This window comes from Stegostoma tigrinum, unplaced genomic scaffold (assembly GCF_030684315.1).
Source record: "Stegostoma tigrinum isolate sSteTig4 unplaced genomic scaffold, sSteTig4.hap1 scaffold_68, whole genome shotgun sequence".
NCBI classification, from domain to species: domain Eukaryota; kingdom Metazoa; phylum Chordata; class Chondrichthyes; order Orectolobiformes; family Stegostomatidae; genus Stegostoma; species Stegostoma tigrinum.
Genome location: NW_026728622.1, coordinates 1,204,660 through 1,229,427, shown reverse-complemented (window position 1 = coordinate 1,229,427; position 24,768 = coordinate 1,204,660). Strand labels below are relative to the sequence as shown.

At 48.0% G+C, this 24,768-nt stretch overlaps 1 protein-coding gene and 1 long non-coding RNA gene across 5 annotated transcripts in view; both read left to right on the top strand.

Annotated features, from left to right (window-relative positions):
• LOC132209153 (uncharacterized) overlaps window positions 1–24,768 on the top strand; it is a 1,475,533-nt gene that overhangs the window by 264,598 nt on the left and 1,186,167 nt on the right. The gene's annotated exons all lie outside the window — the stretch shown is intronic.
• The window catches only part of LOC132209152 (uncharacterized), a 200,285-nt gene that overhangs the window by 3,897 nt on the left and 171,620 nt on the right, over window positions 1–24,768 (top strand). For 2 of the 4 annotated variants that reach the window (XM_059644308.1, XM_059644307.1), the window contains exons 1-2: window positions 2,331–2,727; window positions 16,831–16,955. In XM_059644308.1, coding sequence (XP_059500291.1) covers window positions 2,402–2,727; window positions 16,831–16,955 — 451 coding nt within the window. In that variant the 5' untranslated portion in view covers window positions 2,331–2,401. Of the gene's footprint in view, window positions 1–2,330; window positions 2,728–16,830; window positions 16,956–18,741; window positions 18,893–24,768 lie in introns of those variants that run through there. The other 2 variants (XM_059644309.1, XR_009445243.1) reach the window with 2 other exon arrangements.

The following is a 24,768-nucleotide window of genomic DNA, read 5'->3' as shown; positions in this document are numbered from 1 at the left end:
ATTGTTAGATGGTCAGTTCTGAGAAACTGCCTCCGTGTAATGGCATCAGCATTGAAGCTAACCACGTGACGAGCCGATAAAAACTAAGTTATTGCAATAGCATCAGAGGGCCAGATCTGTAGGAGTGCATTATTTTCAGAGGTGAATACTGAGGCACAGCCTCAGTGTAAGGGGGTCAAAATTAAGGGAGTGCCACACAATTACAGGGCAGTCCGGAAGTATTACAGCACTGTGTGCGGCGCAGAATCGATGGAGTGCATCATTGTTATCCAGCCACAAGTGAGGCAGCGCCTCATTGTAATGGATCAGAATAGGGTCAGTACTGAGAGTCAGTACAGAGGTAGTGCAGAACTGTGGAGGTGTCAGAACTGAGGGAGAGCACCATTGTCAGCTGGTCAAAAGTGCCCCATTGTCGTAAGATCAGAACTGAGGGTGTGCCGCACGATGAGAGGGTCAATATAGAGGAAGTGACTCTTTGTCAGTGTTAAGACTGAAGTATGACCTCATCTTGAGGGGATCAGGCTTCAGAGAATGCCTTGTTGTCAGAGGGTCGGCACTGCAGCAGGGCTATGTTGTAAGGGGGTCAGAATTGAAGGAGTGCCACCCGTTTTAGAAGGTCAGTACAGAGGTAATCTAGCACTGTCAGAGGTAAGTCCTGATGGAGTGCCTCATTGTCATTGGATCAGTTTTCAGGCAGTACCTCTTTGGCAGAGCGTCAGTACTGACGCAGTGCCTGATTGTAATGGGATCAGAATTCAAGGAGTGCCACTGCCTCACTGAGGTACTGCAGCTCTATCAGAGGGTCAGTGGCCTATTGTCAGAGGGTCTGTTTGAGCCAGTGCCTACTTGGCAGAGTGTCAGCAATTAGGGAGTTTGCCTTTATCAGAGGGTCAGAACTAGAGAGTGCATTTGGAGCAGAGTGTCAATACTCAGCCTTGTCCGCCCAAGTCCAACACCAGCACCTCCACATCATCCGCCCACCCTGAGGACTGACCCTCCACCAATGAGCTACTGCCTCACACTGGACTGACCAACAATGAGACACTATCCCTCCAGACCCCCTGACAAAGAAGCAGTGCCTCAGTACTGACCGTCAGGCAAGGAAGGCTCTCTGTCAGTACTGACCCTCTCACAAGGAGACACTGCCTCAGATCATGACCCTCTGACAATAATGCACACCCACAGTTCAGATTCTATGACCCTGTTGCAGTACCTCAGGACTGAGTCTCTGTTAGTGTGGCACTGCTTCAATTCTGACCCTTCTATAATGAGACACTGCCTCAGTATCGACAGTCTGACCGTAGTTCACTCCCACTATTCTGATGCTCTGACAGTGCTGCTATATCTCAGTACTCACTAATTAAAAATGAGGGTTAGCGTGAGAGGATGGCGAGGGTTAGGGTTTGGGTTTGGGTTAGGACCAAGGCTAGGGGTTAGGTGTGAGGATTGGATGAGGGTAGAGTTAGGGTGAGGGATGAGACTTGTGTTAGGGCTACTAATGAGGTTAAGTTTGGAGTTGGGGGTAGGGCTCGGGAGAGGTTTTGGGTTAAGGCTGAGTCTATGGTTAGGGTTAGAGCTCAGACCACATTTAGGTTTGGGGCTGAGGCTTCTGCTTAGGTTGAGGGTGAGTGTTAGGCCTGAGGCTAGGCTTAGGCCTGAAGCCGCGGTTAGGTTTGGGGTTGGACTGATTAGACCCACTCTGACCCATTACAGTGAGGTACTGCCACAGAACTGACTCTCTGTCGATAAAGAACATGAGATGCTGTCAGCTTGTCCAATCAGAGGTCCAATATTAAGGAAATAGTGCACTGTTGGAGGGTTGATAAATATAATATAATATAAAGGGAGTGCTGCACTGTCAGAGGGTTAATGACATGGGAGTGCTGAAATAGTGCAGAATCAGACCTGAGAGAGTGCTGCACGTTCAGAGAGTTAGTACTGAGGGAGTGCTATAATGTCAGAGGATTGATGTCAAGAGGCACCGCCGAAGGATCAGTAGCGCAGTACTGTGCGAAGGCCAATATTGAGAGAGTTCTGCTGCGTCGGTGGGGGTCGATATTACAGAATTGCGACACTATCAGTGTATCGATGTCAGACGGTCAGTTCTGAGGGAGGGCTACGCTGTTGGAGGGTCAATATTGAGTGTGTGCGCGACACTCAGATGATCACTTTGTTGGAGTTCTGCACTGTAACGGAGTGCCACACTGGCAGCGGGTTAATATTAAGGGAGTGCTGCACTGTCAGAGGGTTAAAGATGAGGGAGGGCTTCTCTTTGTGGGGGTGGGTATGAAAGAGAACCTCCCGTTCGGGGATCAATATTAATGTTGGAGAGTCAGTAGAGAGGCAGTGCTGCACTGTGGAGGGTCAATAAGAAGCATGTAGCTCCACTGGCAAGGTGCCAATGTTGACAGAATGCTGCACTGCCAGCGGATCAGCAATGAGGGAAAACTGTATTGTCAGAGTGTCTTCGTCAAGAAAGTGCCACTCTGTCGGAAGGCCAATATTAAGGGAGTGCTGCACTGTCACAGGATCAATATTAGGGGTGTGCTGCACTAACAGAGGGTCAGTGTTGATTGAATGCTTGACTGTTGCAGAGCCAGGACTGAGGGAATCCTGCATCGTTACGGTGTCAGCATTGAGGGAGTGCTGCACTGCTGAAGGGCCGATAGTAAGGGAGTGTGACACTGTCAGAGTGTCATTACCAAAGGTGGGCTACAGTATCAAAGGGTGAGTAATGAGGGAATGCTGCGCTGTCGGAGGGTCAGCACTGAGGTGGGCTGTCCTGTCAGATCGTCAATATAAATAATAATAGAACATAGAACATAGAACATAGAACATTACAGCACAGTACAGGCCCTTCGGCCCTCAATGTTGTGCCGACCTGTCATACCGATCTCAAGCCCATCTAACCTACACTATTCCATGTACGTCCATCTGCTTATCCAATGACACCTTAAATGTACCCAAAGTTGGCGAATCTACGACTGTTGCAGGCAAAGCGTTCCATTCCCTGACTACTCTCTGAGTAAAGAAACTACCTCTGACATCTTGTCAGGGGAGTGCTGCATTGTGAGTTGGTCCATATTAAGGGAACGCTGAAACTGTCAGTGATGCTCAGGGTGTGCAACACTGTCAGAGGGAGTGATGTATTCTGAGTGTCAGCACGGAGGCTGACCTTCACTGTAATTGTGTCAGAATTAAAAGACCGGTCAGAGGATATAAACTGAGGCATTTCAGAGCCATCAGAAGGTCGAAACTGAGGTGTTTCAGATCAGTTTGAGGGTGCCTCATTTTCATGTGGTCAGACTTGAGCAAGTGCTTCATTGTCAGAGGCTCAGAACCAAGTGAGTGCCTCGTTATCAGACACTGTCCTAAAGAGGGCCTTGTTGTTCGTGGCTGTGTTGTAAGGCAATTCCTCATTGCTGCAGGATCAGCCTTGAGAGTGTGCCAGTCTGGAAGGAGTGCCTAAAAACTGAGGGAGTGCGACACAATTAGAGATTCAGCGCTGAGTAAGTGCCTCATTGTCACAGAGTTAGTTCTGAGGCAGGGTCACAGTGCCTTCGCGTCAATTCTGAGGGTGTATTAGGAGCAGACTGTAAATACTGAGTCAGTACCTCAGTGCATTGGATTCAGAGTTGATGGAGTACAAGATGATTAGAAGTTCAGTCCTGAAGTCTTGCAGCTCTGTCAGAGGGTCAGAACTGAGGGGGCAGTGCTTTACTGTCAGCGGATCAGTTCTGAGGCAGTACCTCATTGCTGGAGGGTCAGATGTGGACGAGTGTCACATTGTCAGAAGGCCAGTTCTGAATAAGTGACTTTTTGTCAGAAGGCCAATACTCAGTCAGTGGCTCATTTTGAGCAGATCAGAATTGAGGGTTTGCAACACTTTTCGAGATTCAGTCTGGAGACATTACTGCTACACGCCTGAATTGAGGGAGTGCTGCAAGATTGGAGGGTGAAAATAAACCCGAAAACAGTGACCCCTTTCAATAACCTGTAAAACACAGGGATGACTGTAAATAATCCCTAAAACGCAGAGGCCTTTGTAGGAGAGCCTCAGTGTAATGTTTTCAGAATTGAGGGAGTGCCACGTGATTACAGATTCACTGCTGATGGAGTAGCTCATTGTCACAGGGTCAGTTCTGAGGCAGGGCTGCTTTGCTGGAGGGTCACTTCTGAGTGAGTGTATTAGTATCAGCCCAATGTTGTAGGGACTGTACTTTTCCAGGAAGACAGTTAGAATAATCTTTAATTATAAACTAATCTGAAATACTGTTTGACTTGTTAAGGTTACAATACATCCTGAGTCACCTACAGAATACGCACTTGCTCTCCCTGTGTCTCTGGGTAAGCAAAGGTAGTTTCTTTCAGACTACTCTCAGAAATAAAGTGCTGCGCTGGTGGTCAGTATTGAAGGAATGCTTCATTGTTGGAGGATCAGTACTGAGGGAGTGCTGGACTGTCACAGGGCCAAGATTATGGGTGTGCTGTGCTTTCAGAAGGTCACAAGCAAACAAGCACTGCCAGACATAAAAAACAAAAGAACTGCGGATGCTGCAAGTCGGGAACAAAAAGAAAGTTGCCGGAAAATCTCAGCAGGCCTGGCAGCATCTGTGCAGGAGAAAACAGATTCAACGTTTCGAGTCCATTGACCCTTCCTCAGAACTGGGGATCTTCCTCAGAACAGTTCTGAGGAAGGGTCACTGGACCCGAAATGTTATCTCTGTTTTTGCCTCCACAGATGCTGCCAGACCTGCTGAGCTTTTCCAGCACTGCCAGACAACTGACGCTCTGATTGTGAAACACTCCCTCAGTACTGACCCTCCAACACTGCGGACTCTCTGATGACTGATTCTCTGACGGTGCATCTCTGCCACAGAATTAACCCTCCGTCATACTGGTGTTCTCTCAGCAATAACACTGTGAGAATGCCATGCTCCCTTACCATTGACACTCTGGCCGTGGGACACCACTTCAAATTTAACCCTTCAGCAGTGCAGCACACACTCATCATTGCCTGTCTGATGTTGCAGTGCTGCCTTCATACTGACCCTTTCACAGTGCAGGACACAGTAATATTGAACATCTTCAAGTGCCGCTCTCCCTCAGTGCTGACCCCCCTCTCATTTCTGACCCATTCAGTGTAGCATACCCTTTATTCTGAACCCCTCAGTGCAGCACTCCCTCAACGCTGACCTGCTTCAGTGCTGACCCCCTTCAGTCCTGATCCCCCTCAGAACAGCACTCCCGCAGTGCTGACCCCACACTGTGCTGCACTCCCTCAGAGCTCACCCACTTATCGCTGACGACCCCCTCACTTCAGCACTCCCTGATCACCTGGTCGTGCATCACTCCCTTTCTCCGACCCCTCGGACGGTGCAGCACTACGTCAGCGCTGACCCGCCAACAAGATCATGTCAGAGAGATGTTCTCCCGTCACATTGACCCTCTGAGACTGGAGCATTTACTAATGTTGGCCCTCTCACAGTGAAGCTCTCCGTTTGGTCCCTCTGACAGGCCGCATGCCTTTTATTACAGGTCTTTTCACAACGCACTGCCCCGTCATCATTGATTCTCTGACAGTGCAGCCCTCTGTTAATATTGAATTTGTGACAGTGCACAACTCCATTAATATTTGCCCTCTGATAGTGCAGCTCTTCCTCAGTCCTGACTCTCTGACAATGCAGCAGTCCCCTAATTACTGTCAGAGGGTCGATACTGAGAGAATGCTGCGCTGTCAGAGTCAGCTGCCCGCAGTCCTATCAGACATTCAGTATTGAAGGTATGGGAGAGGGTGAGTGTCAGTGAATTCTGCACTGCAACAGGGCCAACAGTGGTGTCCCATGGCCAGAGTGTCCATGGTAAGGAAGAACTGCAATGTCAATGTAACAGGGTCAGGACTGAGGTCAGAATTGAGACAGTACTGCAGGATTAGAGAGTCAGTGTTGTGGCTGAGGAGCACTCTGAGGTCCAGAACTGAGGGAAAGCTTCATGATCAATGGGTCAGTTCTAAAGCTGTGCTACTTTGTCAGATGGCCATACTAATGCAGTGCCTCATTGTAATGGGATAAGAATTGAGGGAATGTCGCACATGAATCACTAGCTCATCATTGACTGTCTGACAGTGCAGCACACTCTTAGTATTGACCTTCCAACAGTGTAGAGCTCCCGCAGTGATGACACTGAACATGCAACACTCCCTCAGTACTGACTGTCCAACAACGCGGTGCTTCCTCAAGAATAACCCTCCGAGAGTGGCGCACACCCTTATTGTTGATGGTCAGATAGTGCAGTACTTCCTTCGTATTGGATCCCCCTCGGTGCAAACTCGCCCCTCGTTGCTGAAACCCCCTTCATGGAGCCCTTCCCCAGTGCTGACACCATCCCAGTGCTGAGTACCCCCCAGTGCAGCACTCCCTCAGTGCTAACACCCCATCACTCCCTCAGTGCTGACCACCTCTCAATGCTAACCCGACCTCAGTGCAGCACTCCCTCAGTGTTGACCCTGCTCAGTGCAGCACTCTCTCATTCTTTTCACCCACACCGCCCTCAGTGTCAAGCCCACAATGAGGCACCACATTAGTATGGCCCTCTGACAAAGTAGCACAGCCTCAGAACTGACCCATTGACAATGAATCTTTCCCTGTGTACTGACCCTCAGAGTACTACTGTACCACAGCACTGACACTCTCATCCTGTCGCACTGCCTTGATTCTGTCTCCTTGACAAGGAGTGCGGTGTCAGAATTGAAAGTGGTCAGCACTGAGAGAAAGTCACCCTCTCAGAGGGTCAATATTAAGGGAGAGCTTCACTGTCAGGAGGTCAATCTTCAGACAGTGCTCCAGGACTGAGGCTCAATATTAAGTGACTGCGATACTGTCAGAGGGTCAATGATGAGCACGTGCTGAAGTGTTGCAGAGTAAGTACTGAGGGAGTGCTGCATTGTCAGTGTCATCAATGAGTGAGCTCCACACTGTCGGAAGGCCAATTTTTAGCAAGTGCTGCACTGTCAGAGTGTCACTACTGAGGGAGAACTGCACTGTCAGAACAGTGAGTCATCACAGAGCACTGCACTGTCAGAGGGTCAATATTAATGGTATGCTACACAGAGTTGGGTTAGCAATGAGGCAGTGCTACACTGAGGGGAGTCAGTACGAAGGGAAACTGCCCCCTCAGAGGGTCAACAGTAAGAGTGTGCCAGCGGGTCAGTGCTGGGGAATTACAGCACTGAGAGATGGTCAGCAGTCCCTCAAGTCCTGACTCTCTGACAGATTAGCCACTCCCAGAGATTCGGTACTCCCTCATAACTAGCCACCTGGCAACAAGGTACAAACTCAGAACTGACCCTCTGGCCATTATGCCCTCTCTCTGTTTTGACATTTTAAACATGAGGGTCTTCCCTTAATCATGGGGATTTTCAGCACTTCCTCAGTACTCCTGGCCCCCTGACAGTGTTGCACTGCCTCAAACTGACCATATTAAAATGAGGCATCATCTCAATTTGATCCTTTGACAATGATGCACTCCCTCAGCACTGACCCTCTAACAATAAAGGCACTCCATCAGTCGTGACCCTCTGCTGATAGTGCTGCAGGACCTCAGTACTGATCCTCCGATTGTGCGATTCCCTCAATTCTTATCCCATTACAATGAGGCACTGCATTCGTATGGCCCTCCGACGAAGTAGCACAGCCTCAGAAGTGATCCATTGACAATGAAGCTTTCCCTCGGTACTGACCCTCTGAGTGCTACTCGACCACAGCACTGACACTCTAATCCTGCGTAACTGTCTCAATTCTGACCTCAATCCTGACCCTGTGATTGTGAGGCACTCGGTTCTGACCCTGTTACATTGACATTGCAGTTCTTCCTCATTGTTGACCCTCTTGCAGTGCAGAATTCACTGACGCTCACGCACTCCCAATGCGGCATACCTTTAATACTGAACATCTGCTAGGACTGCAGGGAGCTGACTCTGACAGTGCAGCATTCTCTCAGTATTGACCCTCTGACAGTATTTCGGGAGAGTATGTCAGAGAGTCAGAACTGAGGAAGAGCTCCACTGTCAGTGGGCAAATATTCATGGATTGCTTGGGTCAATTTTAATGGAGTTGTGCAGTGTGACACATTCAGTATTAAGAGAGTACTGCACTGTCAGAGGGTCAATGATGGGAGAGTGCTGTGCTGTCGGAAGGTGTGTACTGAAAGGGAGCCGCCCTGCCAGAGGGCCTATATTAAGGCAGTGCAGCATTGTGAGAGGGTCGATATTTAGTGCATGCTCCTGTGTCAGAGGGTCAATTTGATGGGACAACATGCCTCTGAAACTAACTTGTTGGAGTGCTGCACCGCCTGAGGGTTCGTCTGAAGGGAGTGATGCCCTGTCAGATGATGAGCTTTCCCTCATCTTTAACCGTCTGACAGTGCAGCACTCCCATAATATTAACCCGCTACCAGTGTGGCACTTGCTTACAATTGAACTTCTGACAGTGCACAAGTCCAACAAAATGATCCTCTTGAGTGTCGCACACACTCAATATTGGCCCTCCAACAGTGCAGCACTCCCTCAGGACTGACCGTCTGACATTGATACGTGGATCGTGTAGCAATCCTGTGATATTGACCCACTGACAGAGCAGAACTCCCTCAATATTGTTTTTCTGACAGTATTGGACTACTGATCCTTCGGCAGTGCCCCTTGATATCAATCTTTTCACATTAGACCACTCCCTCAGCACTAACTCTCTGAATGTGCAGCACTTCTCAGGAGTGATTCTGTGATATTTCAGGACTCCCACATCATTAACCCTCTGACAGTGCAGCCCTCCCTTTATATCAACCCTCCAACAGTGCACTGTTTCCTTAATATTGGACCTCTGATTGTGTGATACTCCCTCAGTGCGAAACTCTGACAATACAGCACTCTCTCTGAAATAGCTCTCTGATTAAGCACTTCCTCTGTGCTAACCCTCTGAAAATGGAGCTTTCTCTCATGACTGACCCTTTGCAGTGCTGCCCTGCCTCAGTACTCAGTCACCACAAGTGCAGCACTCCATTAAGAGTGATCCTCTGATAGTGTGGCACTCCCCTAATATTGGTCCACTGACTGTGTGGCACTCCCTTAATCCTGACCTGCTCGCGGTGCATCACTGCTCTAATATCAAACCTGCAGCTCTATCAGAGGGTCTGTCCTGAGCAAGTGCCCCATCGTCAGCATGTCAATTCTGAGGCAGTGCCTCTATATCAGTGAGTCAACATTGAGGTAGCTCCTGACGGTCAGAATTACGGGAGTGCCTCATATTTAGAGGGTCATTAACTGAGGGACAGCCTCATGATCAGCGGGTCAGTCTTTACGGACTGCCTTATAGCCAGTGTGTCAGTTCTGAGGCAGTGCCCTCAGTGTAACAGATTTAGAAATGGGGTCGGGGGCACATGATTAGAAGGTCAGTAGTCAGCTATTGGAACTTTGTCAGAGGGTCAGTACTCAGCGAGTGCCTCATTGACATCGGGTCCATACAGAGGGAATGCTTCCTTGTCAGAGATTCAGAACTGAGAAAGTGCCTCATTGTCAGAGGCTCATTCCTGAGGCAGTGCCTCATTGTCAGAGTGACATAATCAGATAGCACTCCCTCAATTCTAAACCTTAATACTGACCCTCTGACAATGAAGCACTGCCTCAGGACTGACCCTATGATAATGAACTGTTCCTCAGGACTGAACCATTGACGATGTGACTCTCCATTCGTGTTGACCTTCTGATAATGGGGTTCTCCTTAAGTACTGACCCTCTGACGGTTGTGCACTGCCTCAGTACTGACCCTCTAAATATCTGCCACTCCGTCAATTCTGCCCTCCTTACGATGAGGCATTACCTCAATACTGACTGGGGTGCAGGTCTCTGGCACAGAGTCTGTCGCTCTTGGAACGAAGGGAAGGGGGTTTCGGAGGAGAGCGTTAGTCATTGGGGACTGAATAGTTAGAGGGACAGATAGAAGGCTTGTTTGGAACCGAAGAGACTCACGATTGGTGCGTTGCCTCCAGGTGCTAGGGTCCGTGTTGTCTCGGATAGTGTCTTTGGGGTCCTGAAGGGAGAGGGTGACCAGCCCCAAGCCATGGTCCACATAGGTACCAACGACATAGGTAGAAAGAGGGATAGGGATGTCAGGCAGGATTTCAGGGAGCTCCGCTGGAAGCTGAGAGCTCAAACAAACGGAGTGGTTATCTCTGGTTTGTTACCCGTGCCAAGTGATAGCGAGGCAAAGAACAGGGAGAGATTTCAGCTGAAGACGTGGCTGCAGGGATGCTGCAGGTGGGAGGGCTTCAGGTACATGGACAATTGGGGCTCATTCTGGGGAAGGTGGGACCTGTACAAACAGGACGGTCTCCACTTGAACCAGAGGGGCACTAATATCCTGGGTGGGAAATTTGCTAGTGCTGTTCGGGTGGGTTTAAACTAGCTTAGCAAGGGGATGGGAAACTGTGGTGTAGTTTCAGTACACAGGAGAAAGAGAATAGAGAGGACATGGACAGGATCTCAGTGTCACAGGAGTGTGCTGGCAAACAGCAAGCTGAATTGAAGTGTGTCTACTTGACTGCCAGGAGTATCCGGAATAAGCGAGGTGAGCTTGCAGCATGGATAGGTACCTGGGGCTTCGATGTTGTGGCCATTACGGAGACATGGATAGAGCAGGGTCAGGAATGGATGTTGCAGGTTCCAGGGTTCAGATCTTTGAGTAAGATCAGGTAAGGTGGGAAAAGAGGGGGAGATGTGGCTTTGTTTGTCGAGGACAGGATAATGGAGGCTGAAAAAACTTTTGAGGAGGACTGGTCTACTGAGGTGGGATGGGCTGATGCCAGAAACAGGAGAGGAGAGGCCACACTGCTGGGAGTTTTTTAATAGGCCTCTGCAAAGTTCCAGGGATCTGAAGGAGAGGATTGGCAAAACGATTCTGGGCAGGAGTGAAAGGAACAGGGTGGTCATTACAGGAGACTTTAACTTCCTGAACATTGACTGGAAATGCTGTAACTCTCGTACATCGGATGGATGAGTTTTCGTCCAATGCACGCAGGAGCGTTTCCCGACATGGTGCGTCGAAGGGCCGACAAGAGGGGAGGCCACACTGGATCTGGTACTTGACAGTGAACCAGGCCAGGTGTTTGATTTAGTGGTAGATGAGCACTTTGGAGAGAGTGACCATAATTCGGTTACGTTTAGTTTAGCGATGGAGTGGGAGAGGAACATGCCACAGGGCAAGACTTCGAGATGGGGGAAGGCAATTATAATTGGGCAAGACTTAGGAGGCAAAGAATGGGGTAGCAAAATGCAAGGGATGGGGACAATCGAAATGGGGAGCTGGTTTAAGTAACAGATATTGCGTGTCCTTGATAGGTAAGTCCCTGTCAGGCAGGGGTCAGTGATAAGGTAGGGGAACCGTGGTTTACTAAAGAAATTGTATCTCGCGTTAAGCAGAAGAGCGAGGCTTATGTGATGTTGAGATGAGATGGATCAGTTGATGCGATGGAGAGTTACAGATGAGCAAGGAAGGATTTAAAGAGAGAGTTAAGAAGAGCAAGGAGGGGTCCTGAGCAGTCATTCGCAGGTAGAATAAAGGAGATCCGTGAAGTTTTCTCAAGGTATGTGAGGAATATAAGGATGACTGGGGTAGGAATAGGGCCAATCAAAGACAGAAGTGGGAAGTTGTGTGTGGACCGGGTAGAGATCGGAGAGGTGCGAAATGAATATTTCTCATCTGTTTTCACTGAGGAAGAGGAGAATATCATCGAGGAGACGACTGAGATACGTGCGATTAGACTTGAAAGGATTCAGGTTAGTAAGGAGGAGATGTTATCAATTCTAGAAGGTGTGAAGCTAGCTAAATCCCCTGGGCCTGAGAGGAATTTTCAGAGAATTGTCTGGAAAGCTCGGGAGGAGGTGGCGGAGCCCTTGGCTTTGATCTTTGAGTCCTCATTGTCTGCAGGTTTAACACCAGAGGACTGGAGGATTGCAAATGTTGTGCCCTTGTTCAAGAAGGGCAGGAGAGATGACCCAGGCAATTACAGCCAGTGAGCCTTACGTCTGTTGCAGGAAAAGTTTTGGAAAGGGTTATAAGAGATCGGGTTTATAATCATCACGGAAGCAACAATTTGATTGGAGATAGTCAACATGGATTTGTCAAGGGCAGGTCGTGTCTCAGAAACCTCATGGAGATTTTGAGGAGGTGACCAAGCATGTGGATGAGAGAAGGCCAGTTGACGTCGTGGACATGGACTTCAGTAAAGCCTTTGATAAGGTTCCACATGGTAGGCTATTGGAGAAAATACGGAGCCTTGTGATTGAGGGAGATTTAGCAGTTTGGATCAGAAACTGGCTTTCGGTAAAAAGGCAACCAGTGGTGTTTGATGGAAAATATTCAGCCTGGAGTCCGGTTACTAGTGGTGTGCCTCAAGGATCTGTTTTTGGCCCACTGCTGTTTGTCATTTTTATAAATGACTTGGACGCCGGCATAGGTGGATGGGTTAGTAAGTTTGCAAATGACACTAAAGTCGGTGGAGTGGTGGACACTGTGGAAGAATGTCGCATGTTGCAGGGAGACTTGGATAAAGTGCAAAATTGGGAGGAAAGGTGGCAAATGGAGTTCAATGTGAGGTGATTCGCTTTGGGAGGAATAATAGGAAGGTAAAATACTGGGCCAATGGAAAGATTCTTAGAACATAGAACACAGAACAGTACAGCACAGAACAGGCCCTTCAGCCCGCAATGTTGTGCCGACCATTGATCCTCATGTATGCACCCTCAAATTTCTGTGACCATATACATGTCCAGCAGTCTCTTAAATGACCCCAATGACCTTGCTTCCACAACTGCTGCTGGCAACGCATTCCATGCTCTCACAACTCTCTGCGTCAAGAACCTGCCTCTGACATCCCCTCTATACTTTCCACCAACCAGCTTAAAACTATGACCCCTCGTGCTAGCCATTTCTGCCCTGGGAAATAGTCTCTGGCTATCAACTCCATCTATGCCTCTCATTATCTTGTATACCTCAATTAGGTCCCCTCTCCTCCTCCTTTTCTCCAATGAAAAGAGACCGAGCTCAGTCAACCTCTCTTCATAAGATAAGCCCTCCAGTCCAGGCAGCATCCTGGTAAACCTCCTCTGAACCCTCTCCAAAGCATCCACATCTTTCCTGTAATAGGGCGCCCAGAACTGGACGCAGTATTCCAAGTGCGGTCTAACCAAAGTTTTACAGAGCTGCAACAAGATCTCACGACTCTTAAACTCAATCCCCCTGTTAATGAAAGCCAAAACACCATATGCTTTCTTAACAACCCTGTCCACTTGGGTGGCCATTTTAAGGGATCTATGTATCTGCACACCAAGATCCCTCTGTTCCTCCACGCTGCCAAGAATCCTATCCTTAATCCTGTACTCAGCTTTCAAATTCGACCTTCCAAAATGCATCACCTCGCATTTATCCAGGTTGAACTCCATCTGCCACCTCTCAGCCCATCTCTGCATCCTGTCAATGTCCCGCTGCAGCCTACAACAGCCCTCTACACTGTCAACGACACCTCCGACCTTTGTGTCGTCTGCAAACTTGCTGACCCATCCTTCAATTCCCTCGTCCAAGTCATTAATAAAAATTACAAACAGTAGAGGCCCAAGGACAGAGCCCTGTGGAACTCCACTCACCACTGACTTCCAGGCAGAATATTTTCCTTCTCCTATCACTCGCTGTCTTCTGTTGGCCAGCCAATTCTGTATCCAAGCAGCTAAGTTCCCCTGTATCCCATTCCTCCTGACCTTCTGAATGAGCCTACCATGGGGAACCTTATCAAATGCCTTACTGAAGTCCATATACACCACATCCACAGCTCGACCCTCATCAACCTTTCTAGTCACATCCTCAAAAAACTCGATAAGGTTTGTAAGGCATGACCTACCCCTCACAAAGCCGTGTTGACTGTATTTGATCAAGCCATGCTCTTCCAGATGGTCATAAATCTTATCCCTCAGAATCCTTTCTCACACCTTGCAGACGACAGACGTGAGACTTAACGGTCTATAAATGCCGGGGATTTCCCTATTTCCTTTCTTGAAGAGAGGAATTACATTTGCCTCTCTCCAGTCCTCAGGTACGACTCCAGTGGAGAGCGAGGATGCAAAGATTTTCGCAAGTGGCGAAGCAATTGCATTTCTCACTTCCCAAAGCAGCCGAGGACAAATCTGATCCGGGCCTGGCGATTCTTGGTAGTGTGGATGTGCAGAGGGACCTTGGCGTCCATGTACATAGATCTCTGAAAGTTGCCACCCATGTTGATCGTGCTGTGAAGAAGGCATACGGTGTGTTAGACTTTATTGGGAGAGGAATTGAGTTCCAGAGCCGTGATGTCATGCTGCAACTGCACAAAACGCTCGTGCGACCTGTTCTGGTCGCTCCATTGCGGGACGAATTCGGAAGCATTGGAAAAGGAGCAGAGGAGATTTACCAGGATGTTGCCTGGTCTGGAGTGAAGGTCTTGTGAGAGAAGGCTGAGCGACTCGAGTCTGTCCTCATTGGAGAGAAGAAGGCTAAGAGGGCCTTTAAGAGAAACATAGAAGACGATCAGAGAAAGATGAGTCAGGGTGGACGGTGAGAGTCTTTTTCCTAGGATGATGATGTTGGCTTGTACGAGGGGGCTCAGCTACAAATTGAGGGGTGATGGATTGAAGACAGATGTCAGAGGCAGGCTCTTTACCCAGAGAGTGGTAAGGGCGTGGAATGCCCTGCCTGCCAATGCAGTTAACTCAGCCACATTCAGGGCATTTAAACAGTCCTTGGATAAGCATATAGATGATGATGGGATAGTGTGAGGGAATGGGCTTAGATTAGTTCACAGGTTGGCGCAACATCGAGGGCCTAAGGACCTGTTCTGCACTGTATTTTTCTACGTTCACAGATGACACTAAAATGAGTGAGAGAGTAAAGTCTGAAGAGGACAATGAAAATCTGCGGAAGGATGCAGAAAGTTTAAGTGAATGGACAAGGGTCTAGCAGATGGAGTCCAATGATGGTAGATGTGAGGGTATCCATTTTGGGAGCAATTATGGAAAAATGGAGTCTTGCTTAAATGGTGAAAAATTGTAGCATGCTGCTCCGCAGAGGGAGCTGGGCAGCCTTATGTCTGAATCAGGTAGTTTGCAGATGCGGCTGGTAATTGAGACAGCAAATGGAATAGTGTCCTTCATTGCGAGAGTGATGCAGTTTAAAAATCGGAAGGGTATGCTACAGTTGTATAGGGTGCTGGTGAGGCTTGGTCTGGAGTAGTTTGTACAGTTTTCGTCTCCTCACTTGAGAAAGGATGTACTGGCACTGGAGGGGGTGCAAAGGAGGTTCACGAGGCTGATTCCAGAATTAAAAATGTTGCTGTATGGGGAGAGATTGAGTAGACTAGGATTGCAGTCACTGGAATTTAGAAGAATGAGGGGTGATCTAATAGAAACTTTTAAAATTGTGAAACAAATGGATCGGAAATTGTTTCCACTGATGGGCAAAATTCCAACTCGGGGGCACAGCCTCAAAATAAGTGTGAACAGATTTAAAACTGAGTTGAGGATGAGCTTCTTCATCCAAAGGGTTGTGAATCTGTGGAATTCTCTGCCCACTGAAACAGTTGAGGTTCCCTTGTTGAATGTTTTGAAAGCCAAAACAGAGAGATCTTTGAACAGGAAAGGAATTGAGGGTTATGGTGAATGGGAGGGTAAGTGGAGCTGAGTCCGCAAAAAAGATCAGCGGAATGAGCTGGAAGAGACAGATGGCCTCCTCCTGTTTTATTTCTTATGTCCGTATGTCCTTAGATTGCCATCCTTGTCATTCCTCCTTCCCTGGAATAGGCCAGTTCTGAACTGAAGAGTCGGTCTTTAAATAACTCCCACGTATCAAATGTTGACTTGTTCAATAAAAGCTCCTCCCAATTAATACTGCTCAGCTCCTACCTAACACTGATGTAATTTTCCCTCCCCCAATTTCGTCCCTTCCCACAAGGTCCTGATTATCCATGGCTGTCTTAAAAGGTAAGGAGATGCGATCGCCCATTTAAGAAGCTCCTGGTTCACTGTTTTTCCCAAGTGGGAGTCAGCTACAGGCTTTCTTGTTCCACGATGGGGGAGGAAATGGCCCAGTGGTATTATTGCTGGACTGTTAATTCAGAGACTGAGATAACATTCTGGGGACCTGTGTTCAAATCCCAGCACAGCAGATGGTGGAATTTGAATTCAATATAAAAGAAAATCATGAATTAAGAATATAATGATGACCATGAATTCATTGCCAAATGTCAGAAAAACTCACCTGGTTCACTGATGTGCTTTAGGGAAGGAAACTGCCACCCTTACATGATCTGGCCTACATGTGACTGCAGACCCACAGCAATATGATTGACTTTGAACTGTCCCCTGGGCAATTAGGGATGGACAATAAACACTGCGTAGCTAGTGATGTCCTCCTCCCATTAACAAATAAATAAAATTGGATTCTAGATCTTCCGATCCAAGATCGTTTCTTGCTCTCATAGTAATTTCTTTGCTTACAGTCACTTTCCCTCCTGCCTGTCTTTTTGGAATGTCGTATAGCCCTGCGCACTTAGCTCCAGTGTTGATCTCCTTGTAACCATGTCTTTGTAATAGCTATAAAATCATGCCCGTCAACCTAGAAATGTGCTATTAATTTGTTGATTTTGTTCTGAATACAATGAGCACGCAAGCAAAGAGCCATGAATTTAGCTTTATCACTTGATTTCACCTCTTGACACTATTTACAGCTGTTTTCTGTTTGTACATGCTGTCTTTTCCAGTACCACGCTGAGTATTGTTCTCGCGATAGTTCTTTCGTATCAGTCTGGGCGAATGTGCTCGTGTAGTCTCAGGAGTTGCGGAGGTCACGGCTCTGGGACAGCCGTTTCATCGCCCTATGCTGCAGGTAAGAAGAAAAGAAAATCTCTTGCTCTGAGCACTGCAAACCTGGGCAATGTCAAAAGGGAAACAAGGTCAAAAGAATTTCAACAAGAATCTCAAAATTAACTGCTGAATTCATATCAACATTACGGGGATCGCCCAACTTAGTGGCCACAACATCCCACTTTCTATTCTTCACAAACAATCCAAAGGCTGAAGTATCCGTATCCCTCTTAACTTTTATGGTTTTTGAGCAAATTTCTTGTTTCTAACTTGTGCAGATTTGTGGTGCCTTATGACTTCTTGCATTTAGCAATTGATAAACTCACTCTCTCACGAGTTCAGGAGAAGCTAGTTTTACAGAATCCCCAGTGTGGAAACAGGCCATTGAGTTCAACAAGCCCACAGCAACCCTCCAAAGAGCATCCCACCTAGACCCATCCCCATTCCCCTGCTCTATCCCTGTCAGCCTGCATTTCCCATGGCTAATGTACCTAACCTAGACATCCGTGGGCACTGTGGGTAATTCAGCATTGCCAATCCACCTAACCTGCACATCTCTGGACTGTGGGAGGAAACCAGAGCACCCAGCAGAAACCCACACAGACAAGGGGAGAATGTGCAAACTCCACACAGACAGTCATCGGAGGCTGGAATGGAACTCAGGTCCCTGGTGCTGTGAGGTAGCAGTACTAACGACTGAGTCACCGTGTCACCCTGAGTTATCTTGACTCCTTCTGAAACATAGGAAGGTATCCACAAGACCAAGATCCTTTTTAATCAGCTTAATTCGTACCAACTGAGGTGGATCTAGTTGGGTGTGTAAAGAAGGGGAGTCTTTCACGAGGGAACTTAACAATTTGGGAGACTCAGTCACTGAGGGAGCCTGACCCGAAGACTGGTCAAAACAATAATGATTCGATATGAATTAGTTAGAATGCAGCTGTTAACAGTAATCCTCCATCCCTATGTGGGAGCGAGATTTAACATTCAAAATCAAAACTGAAACTCTTGAACAAGGTAGTTCAAAACAGCCAGTTCTCTGATTGAGGTTGTGAACTTGCTCGCCGAGCTGGCTTCTTCTCATTCAGACGTTTCGTCACCATGATCGGTGACATCATCAGTACAGCCTCCAATGAAACGATGTTATTCTACTCTGTCTGGAATTGACACTGTCCGGTCTGTTACCATGAGTACTGTCATTTCTGGTTTTGATCTGTATGGGTTTGTATGTGGGGGTCCAATTGTATCTGCTTGTTGGTTGCATTATGGGTGGAGAATCATGCCTCTCAGAGGACACTGCGACAAGGTAACCGTAGTAGCCCAAGCCAAGCATAGACACGCACAGGAATTCCGAGAGGCATGGTTCTGCACCCGTTCTCCAGCCTCACATTCTTGGTCTCTTCAGTCTGAATATGATCACTCAACCATATCCTTGATGACAAACAATAGAGTCTTACTTCCCAAAATCTACAAACAGGACTGTCCAGACAGATCCATTTGTTCTAATGATATCATCTTCTGCTGGAGGGATTCCGACATGTCTGCATTCTTGCTCAACTGAGCATTCCTTGCATTCGTGGTTGACAGAGCTGTCAGCCATGTCCATTGTGCTGCAGGGTTCCCAAGCGGAATATGAGTTGCTGTTCCTGCAACTTTGGGGTGGCATCATTTGTGGCACTGCAGGAGGCCCATGTTCAGTTCGGTTATGACTTTTGAGGAACGGATGGTCCCTTTGAGATTGAAATTTGGAGAAAGATTTCAGGATTTTTTCGTGTTCTTGTCTTTCTGTTATGCCCCTGGGAAAAAAGCAATGAAAGTGCCGTTAATGTTTTGCATGGCGAACTGCTGCACACTAACCGGTCTCACACCGTTACCATCACCTTGCCCTTGTGAAGGCAGATATGGATAAGGCTCTCAAAGCTGATAGAAGATTGAAACCACTCTAATCCTGTGACGATGGTAAGTTTCCCTTCTTTTAAAAAAAAATGCTTGCAGCTGAATTCGCATAATATAGAGCACAGTGGTTCTGGTTAACACCACTGTCTCAATTCCACCCTTTGGTGACTTTCTGTGTGGAGTTTGCACATTCTCCATGTGCCTGCATGGGTTTTCTCCGGGTGCTCGAGTTTGCTCCCACAGTCAAAAGATGTGCAAGGTCGGTGGATTGGCCGTGCTAAATTTCCCAAGGTGTTCAGTGATGTGTAGGTTAGGTGAGTTTTTGGTGGATGGGTCTGGGTGGGATGCTGTGAGGGGCAGTGTGGGCATGTTGGGCTGACCGACCTGTTTCCACACTGTAAGGGTTCTCTGATTCATGATTCCATGATTTTACTGAGCGCAAAGGTACAATATTGACTCGTCATATTTGTCTCACCTCTTTACACATTGACAAGAAAGCTTTAATGTCAGTTTCTATGCATTTGCAACGTGTCTGCTGTCCACAACAAGGCTGACTATATCTCCTTCTCTAATGCACATCTCCTGTCCCCTAACACTGAGAGGTGACACTTGCTTTTCATTTAGTACAATCAATAAAACAATAGCCTCCATATTGCATCCAGCGGTTTCTCTTAACACTCACACACTGTTCTTTTTTTCCTCCAGGTATTGACCACTCATCATTTCAAATTCCTCATCTCATCTCTCTCTCCCTCTCTCTCCCTCTCTCTCTCCCTCTCTCTCCGTCTCTCTCCCTCTCTCTCTCCGTCTCTCTCCCTCTCTCTCTCTCTCTCTGTCTCTCTCTCTGTCTCTCTCTCTGTCTCTCTCTCTGTCTCTCTCTCTGTCTCTCTCTCTGTCTCTCTCTCTGTCTCTCTCTCTCTGTCTCTCTCTCTGTCTCTCTCTCTGTCTCTCTCTCTGTCTCTCTCTCTGTCTCTCTCTCTGTCTCTCTCTCTCTCTCTCTCTCTGTCTCTCTCTCTCTCTCAGTCTTTATCTCTCCTCTCCCTGTTCTCCCCCATCACTCACAGGCACCAACAGAGGTTCACAGTCACACTATGTTGCACATGCATATTCTGTCCCTCATGCACAAACACACTACACACACACAAAAAAAAAAGTCAGGAACACAGTCTGTCATGAACACACTCTGTCACATTCTCACTCATTCATACTCCATACCGTCACACAGTCGTACACGGTCTTGCACACATTCTGTAGCACACTTGCATGCACTGTCGCAGGATCTTTTGCCAATGCTCTTACTCTCAAGTACACACACACTACCACAAATCTCTCCCTCACACACTTAGGTTTGCAAATTCACTTGCTGTCAAGCTCACTCACACTTAGAGACACACTCACTCCCTCATGCATGCTGTAACGCTCCCTTCTTGTGCTAACTCCCTTTCACACACTCTCAAGCTCAGTCACTGGCACACACATTCTGTCGTGCGCACACACACACTTTCATGCACTGTCTTTGCACTCTTGAGCACAATCATATGCTCACCTCTCTCTTGCACACAGTCAATTTGATTTGAGTCAGAGATAATGGGAGCTGCAGATGCTGGAGAATCCAAGATAATAAAATGTGAGGCTGGATGAACACAGCAGGCCAAGCAGCATCTCTGATGAAGGGTCTTGGCCCGAAACGTCAGCTTTTGTGCTCCTGAGATGCTGCTTGGCCTGCTGTGTTCATCCAGCCTCAGATTTTATTATCTTGATTTGAGTCATCATTGTCACATGTGCCCAGGTACAGTGATAAGTTTTCTTCTGCATGCAGTACAGACAGGTGATATCAAACAAGGCGCATTCGTGAAACGGAACATAGTGACAGCTACAGAGAAGATGCACAGAGAGCAAGATCAAAATTAGATTTAAGCTTTTCAGTGTCCTATTCAGATGTCCAATAACAGCGGTGAAGAAGCTGTTCTTGAATCTTTTCACGCATGTATACAAACTTTTTTTACATCTTCCCTTCAGAAAAAGGGAGAAGAGAGTGTATTTGTGGGGTGAGAAGGGCCTTTGATTATGTCAGTTTCTTTCCCGAGGCAGCGGCAAGTAGAGGTGGAATCAACAAATGGAAGGCTGGTTTGCATGATGGACGATGCTGTGTTCATGACTCTGCAGGTTTCTTGTGGTCGTAGGAAGAGCTGTTGCCAAACCATGCTGTGACATGCATCCACATAGGATGCTTTCTCTGGTACATGAATGAAAGTTGACCTTGCGGACACTCCAAATTACCTTAGCCTGCTGGGGAAATAGAGACATTTGGTGTGCTTTTTTGCCCATTGCGACGATCTGGGTGGACGAGGAGAGATTGTTGGTGATCGACACTCTCAACTATCTCCACGTCAGCAACATCTCTCACTGTCTGATGCAGGTGCTCACACACTCACATTCTGTCACTTATTCTGTCTGCTGTCTCTCCCTCTCTCCCTCATTGCCCATCTCTCGCTCTCTCTCGCGCTCTCTCTCTCTCTCGCGCTCTCTCTCTCTCTCGCGCTCTCTCTCTCTCTCGCGCTCTGTCTCTCTCTCTCGCGCTCTGTCTCTCTCTCTCGCGCTCTGTCTCTCTCTCTCGCGCTCTGTCTCTCTCTCTCGCGCTCTGTCTCTCTCTCTCGCGCTCTTTTTCTCACACACCAACTCATTGCTCAGTATTCCATGGTGTCTGAATTGTTGGAAGAATTAACTTAGACTGAGCGTGGATTTTCTCCCAAATTAGTTATGACAAAGCAGAACCAATTCTGCCTGGAAGAAGAAAGGCAGGAGCCATAATAATTAGGGATTGTTTTGCTAGAGGAACCGTGCTGTGACATGCATCCAGATAGGATGCTTTCTGTGGTACATCAATGAAAGTTGCCCTTGTGGGCACATGGAATTGCCTGAGCCTCCTGGGAAGTAGAGACAACGGTGTGCTTTTTTGCTCATTGCGATGATGTGGATGGACCAGTGAACTAATCTAAGCCCATCCCCCTACACGATCCCATTATCATCCATCTGCTTATCCAAGGACTGTTGAAATGCCCCTAATGTGGCTGAGCTAACTGCATTGGCAGGCAGGGGGTTCCACATCCTTACCACTCTCGGAGTAAAGAACCTGCCTCTGATATCTGTCTCAAATCTATTATCCCTCAATGTTTAGCTGTGCCCCCTCATACAAGCTGACGTCATCATCCTTGGAAAAAGACCCACACTGTCCACCCTGTCTCATCCACTGATCATCTTGTATGTCTCTATTAAATCCCCTCTGAACCACCTTCTCTCCAATGAGTACAGACCCAAGTCCCTCAGCCTTTCTTCAGAAGACCTTCGCTCCGGACCAGGCAACATCTCCTCTGCACCTTTTCCAATGCTTCCACATCCTTCCTGTAATGGGGCGACCAGAACTGTACGCAATATTCCAAATGAGACCGCACCAGTTTTTTGGACAGTTGCTCTGGATCTCAATCCCACTGCCAATTAAACCTAAAACACCGTAAGCCTTCTTCACAGCACTATCAACCTGGATGGCAATTTTCAGGGATCGACATAGATGGACACCCTCTGCACAGCAACACTGCCAAGAATCTTTCCATTGACCCAATATTCTGCCTTCCTATTATTCATCCCAAAGTGAATCACCTCACATTTATCCGCATTGAACTCCATCTGCCACCTTTCCGCCCAATTCTGCAGTTCATCCAAGTCGACCTGTCACCTGCAACATTCTTCCACATTGTCCACCACTCCACCGACTTGAGTGTCATCTGCAAACTTACTAACCGATCTACCAATGCCTCCGTCCACGTCATTTATAAAAATGACAAACAGCAGTGGTCCCAAAACAGATCCTTGAGACAAACCAGTAGTAACCAGACTCCAGGCTGAATATTTTCTATCAACCACCACTGGTTGCCTCCTTCGCCAAAGCCAGTTTCTCATCCAACCTGCTAAATTTCCCTCAATCCCATGTCTCCATGTTTTCTCCAATAGCCTACCATGTGGAACCTTATCGAAGGCTTCACTGAAGTCCATGTCCACCACGTCAACTGCCCGACCCTCATCCACGTGCTTGGTCACCTTCCAAAATTACTCAATGAGGCTTGTGAGACACGACCTGCCCTTGACAAATACATGTTGACTATCTCCCATCAAATTGGTGCTTGCTCGATGATTATAAATCCTCTCTCTTATAATCCTTTCCAAAACATTTCCTACAACAGACGGAAGGCTCACTGGGTTTATAATTACCTGGGTCATCTCTACTGCCCTCTTTGAACAAGGGCACAACATTTGCAACCCTCCAGCCTTCTGGTACTAAACCTGTAGACAATGAGGATTCAAAGATCAAGGCCAAAGGCTCCGCCACCACCTCCGTAGCCTCCCAGAGAATCTGAAAGTTTCGAAGGATGCTGCGTTGTATCCGGAGGTTGGTGGGGTGGTACGTTAGGACGAGGGAGACTTTGTTTTGGTTGTTGTTGCGGGGTTGGGTGAGAGGGATTTGTTGCAGGAAATGCTGGCGACACGGTCGAGGGCGTTATCAACCACAGAGCGGGGCAAGTTGTGGTCTTTGAAAAATGAGGACATCTGAGATATACGGGAATAGAATACCTCATCCTGGGAGTGCAGATGCAGAGGCAAAGGAATGGGGAATAGGGGATGAATTGTTGCAGGAATATGGTGAGAGGAGGTGTAATCTTGGTAGCTGTGGGAATTGGTGGAGTTGAAATGGATGTTTGTTTCTCAGTGGTTGGTAATAGAGTGGTCCAGGTAGGAGAGAGAGGTATCAGAGATTGTCCAGGTTAACTTCAAGTTCGGGAGGAAGGTGTTGGTGAAGCGGATGAACTGTTAGAGCCCCTTGTGGGAACACGAGGCGGTGCCGATACAGACATCAATGTAACGGAGGAAGAGGTGGGGTTGAGGGCCAGTGCAGGTACGGAAGAGGGAGCGTTCCATGTAACCTACAAAGAGGCAGGCATAGCTTGGGCCCATTTGGCTACCCTGGCCACCCTCTTTGTCTGTAGGAAGTGGGAGGAATTGAAAGAGAAACTGTTGAGGGTTGTTCAAGGACCGGAACTTGCCCCTCCTCAGTGGTCAAAAACACCCTCGACCGTGTCACCCGCGTTTCCCACAACTCATCCCTCACACCCGCACCCCATAATAACTACCAAAACAGTGTCCTCGTCGCCCTCACGTACCACCCCACCAACATCCGGATTCAATGCGTCGTCCTCCGACCCTTCTGCCATCCGCAATCCGACCCCACCACCAAAGACATTTTTCCCACCACCCTTAGGTGACCCCCTTATCCGCTCCACACTCCCCTCTAGCAATTCCTACACGCAGCACTTTTCCCTGCATATCCATAAATGTTGTCATCACAACGTTTAAAATTCACTGGTCCCGATACCTCACCCCCATCCCAGGCCCCAGCAAGAATTTCCTCATCAAACAGATGTTTACCTGCACATCTGCTAATGTGGTAGACTGTATCCACTGTTGCCATTGTGGCCCCCTCTACATCGGGGAAACCAAACAGAGGTTTGGGGACCGCTTCACCTGTGCTCAGTTTGCACTAAAGAACTGCACCTCCCAGTCGCGAACTGTTTCGACTCTCCCTACCAATCCTCAGGTAACATGTCCATCCTGGGCCTCCTGCAGTGCCACAACGATGCCACCTGAAGGTTGCAGGAGCAGCACCTCATATTGCGCTTGGGAACCCTGCACTCCATGGTATCAATGTGGACTTGACAAGGTTCAAAATCACCCCTCCCCCTCCCGCATCCCAAAACCAGCCCACCGATCCCATCCTGCCACCTCAAACCCCACCCCCATTTCCTACCTCCGAACCTCTTCCCGCCCCGGAGACCTGTTCGTCCTCCCCGGACTGGCCTATCCCCTCCCTCCCTCCCCACCTACACTCA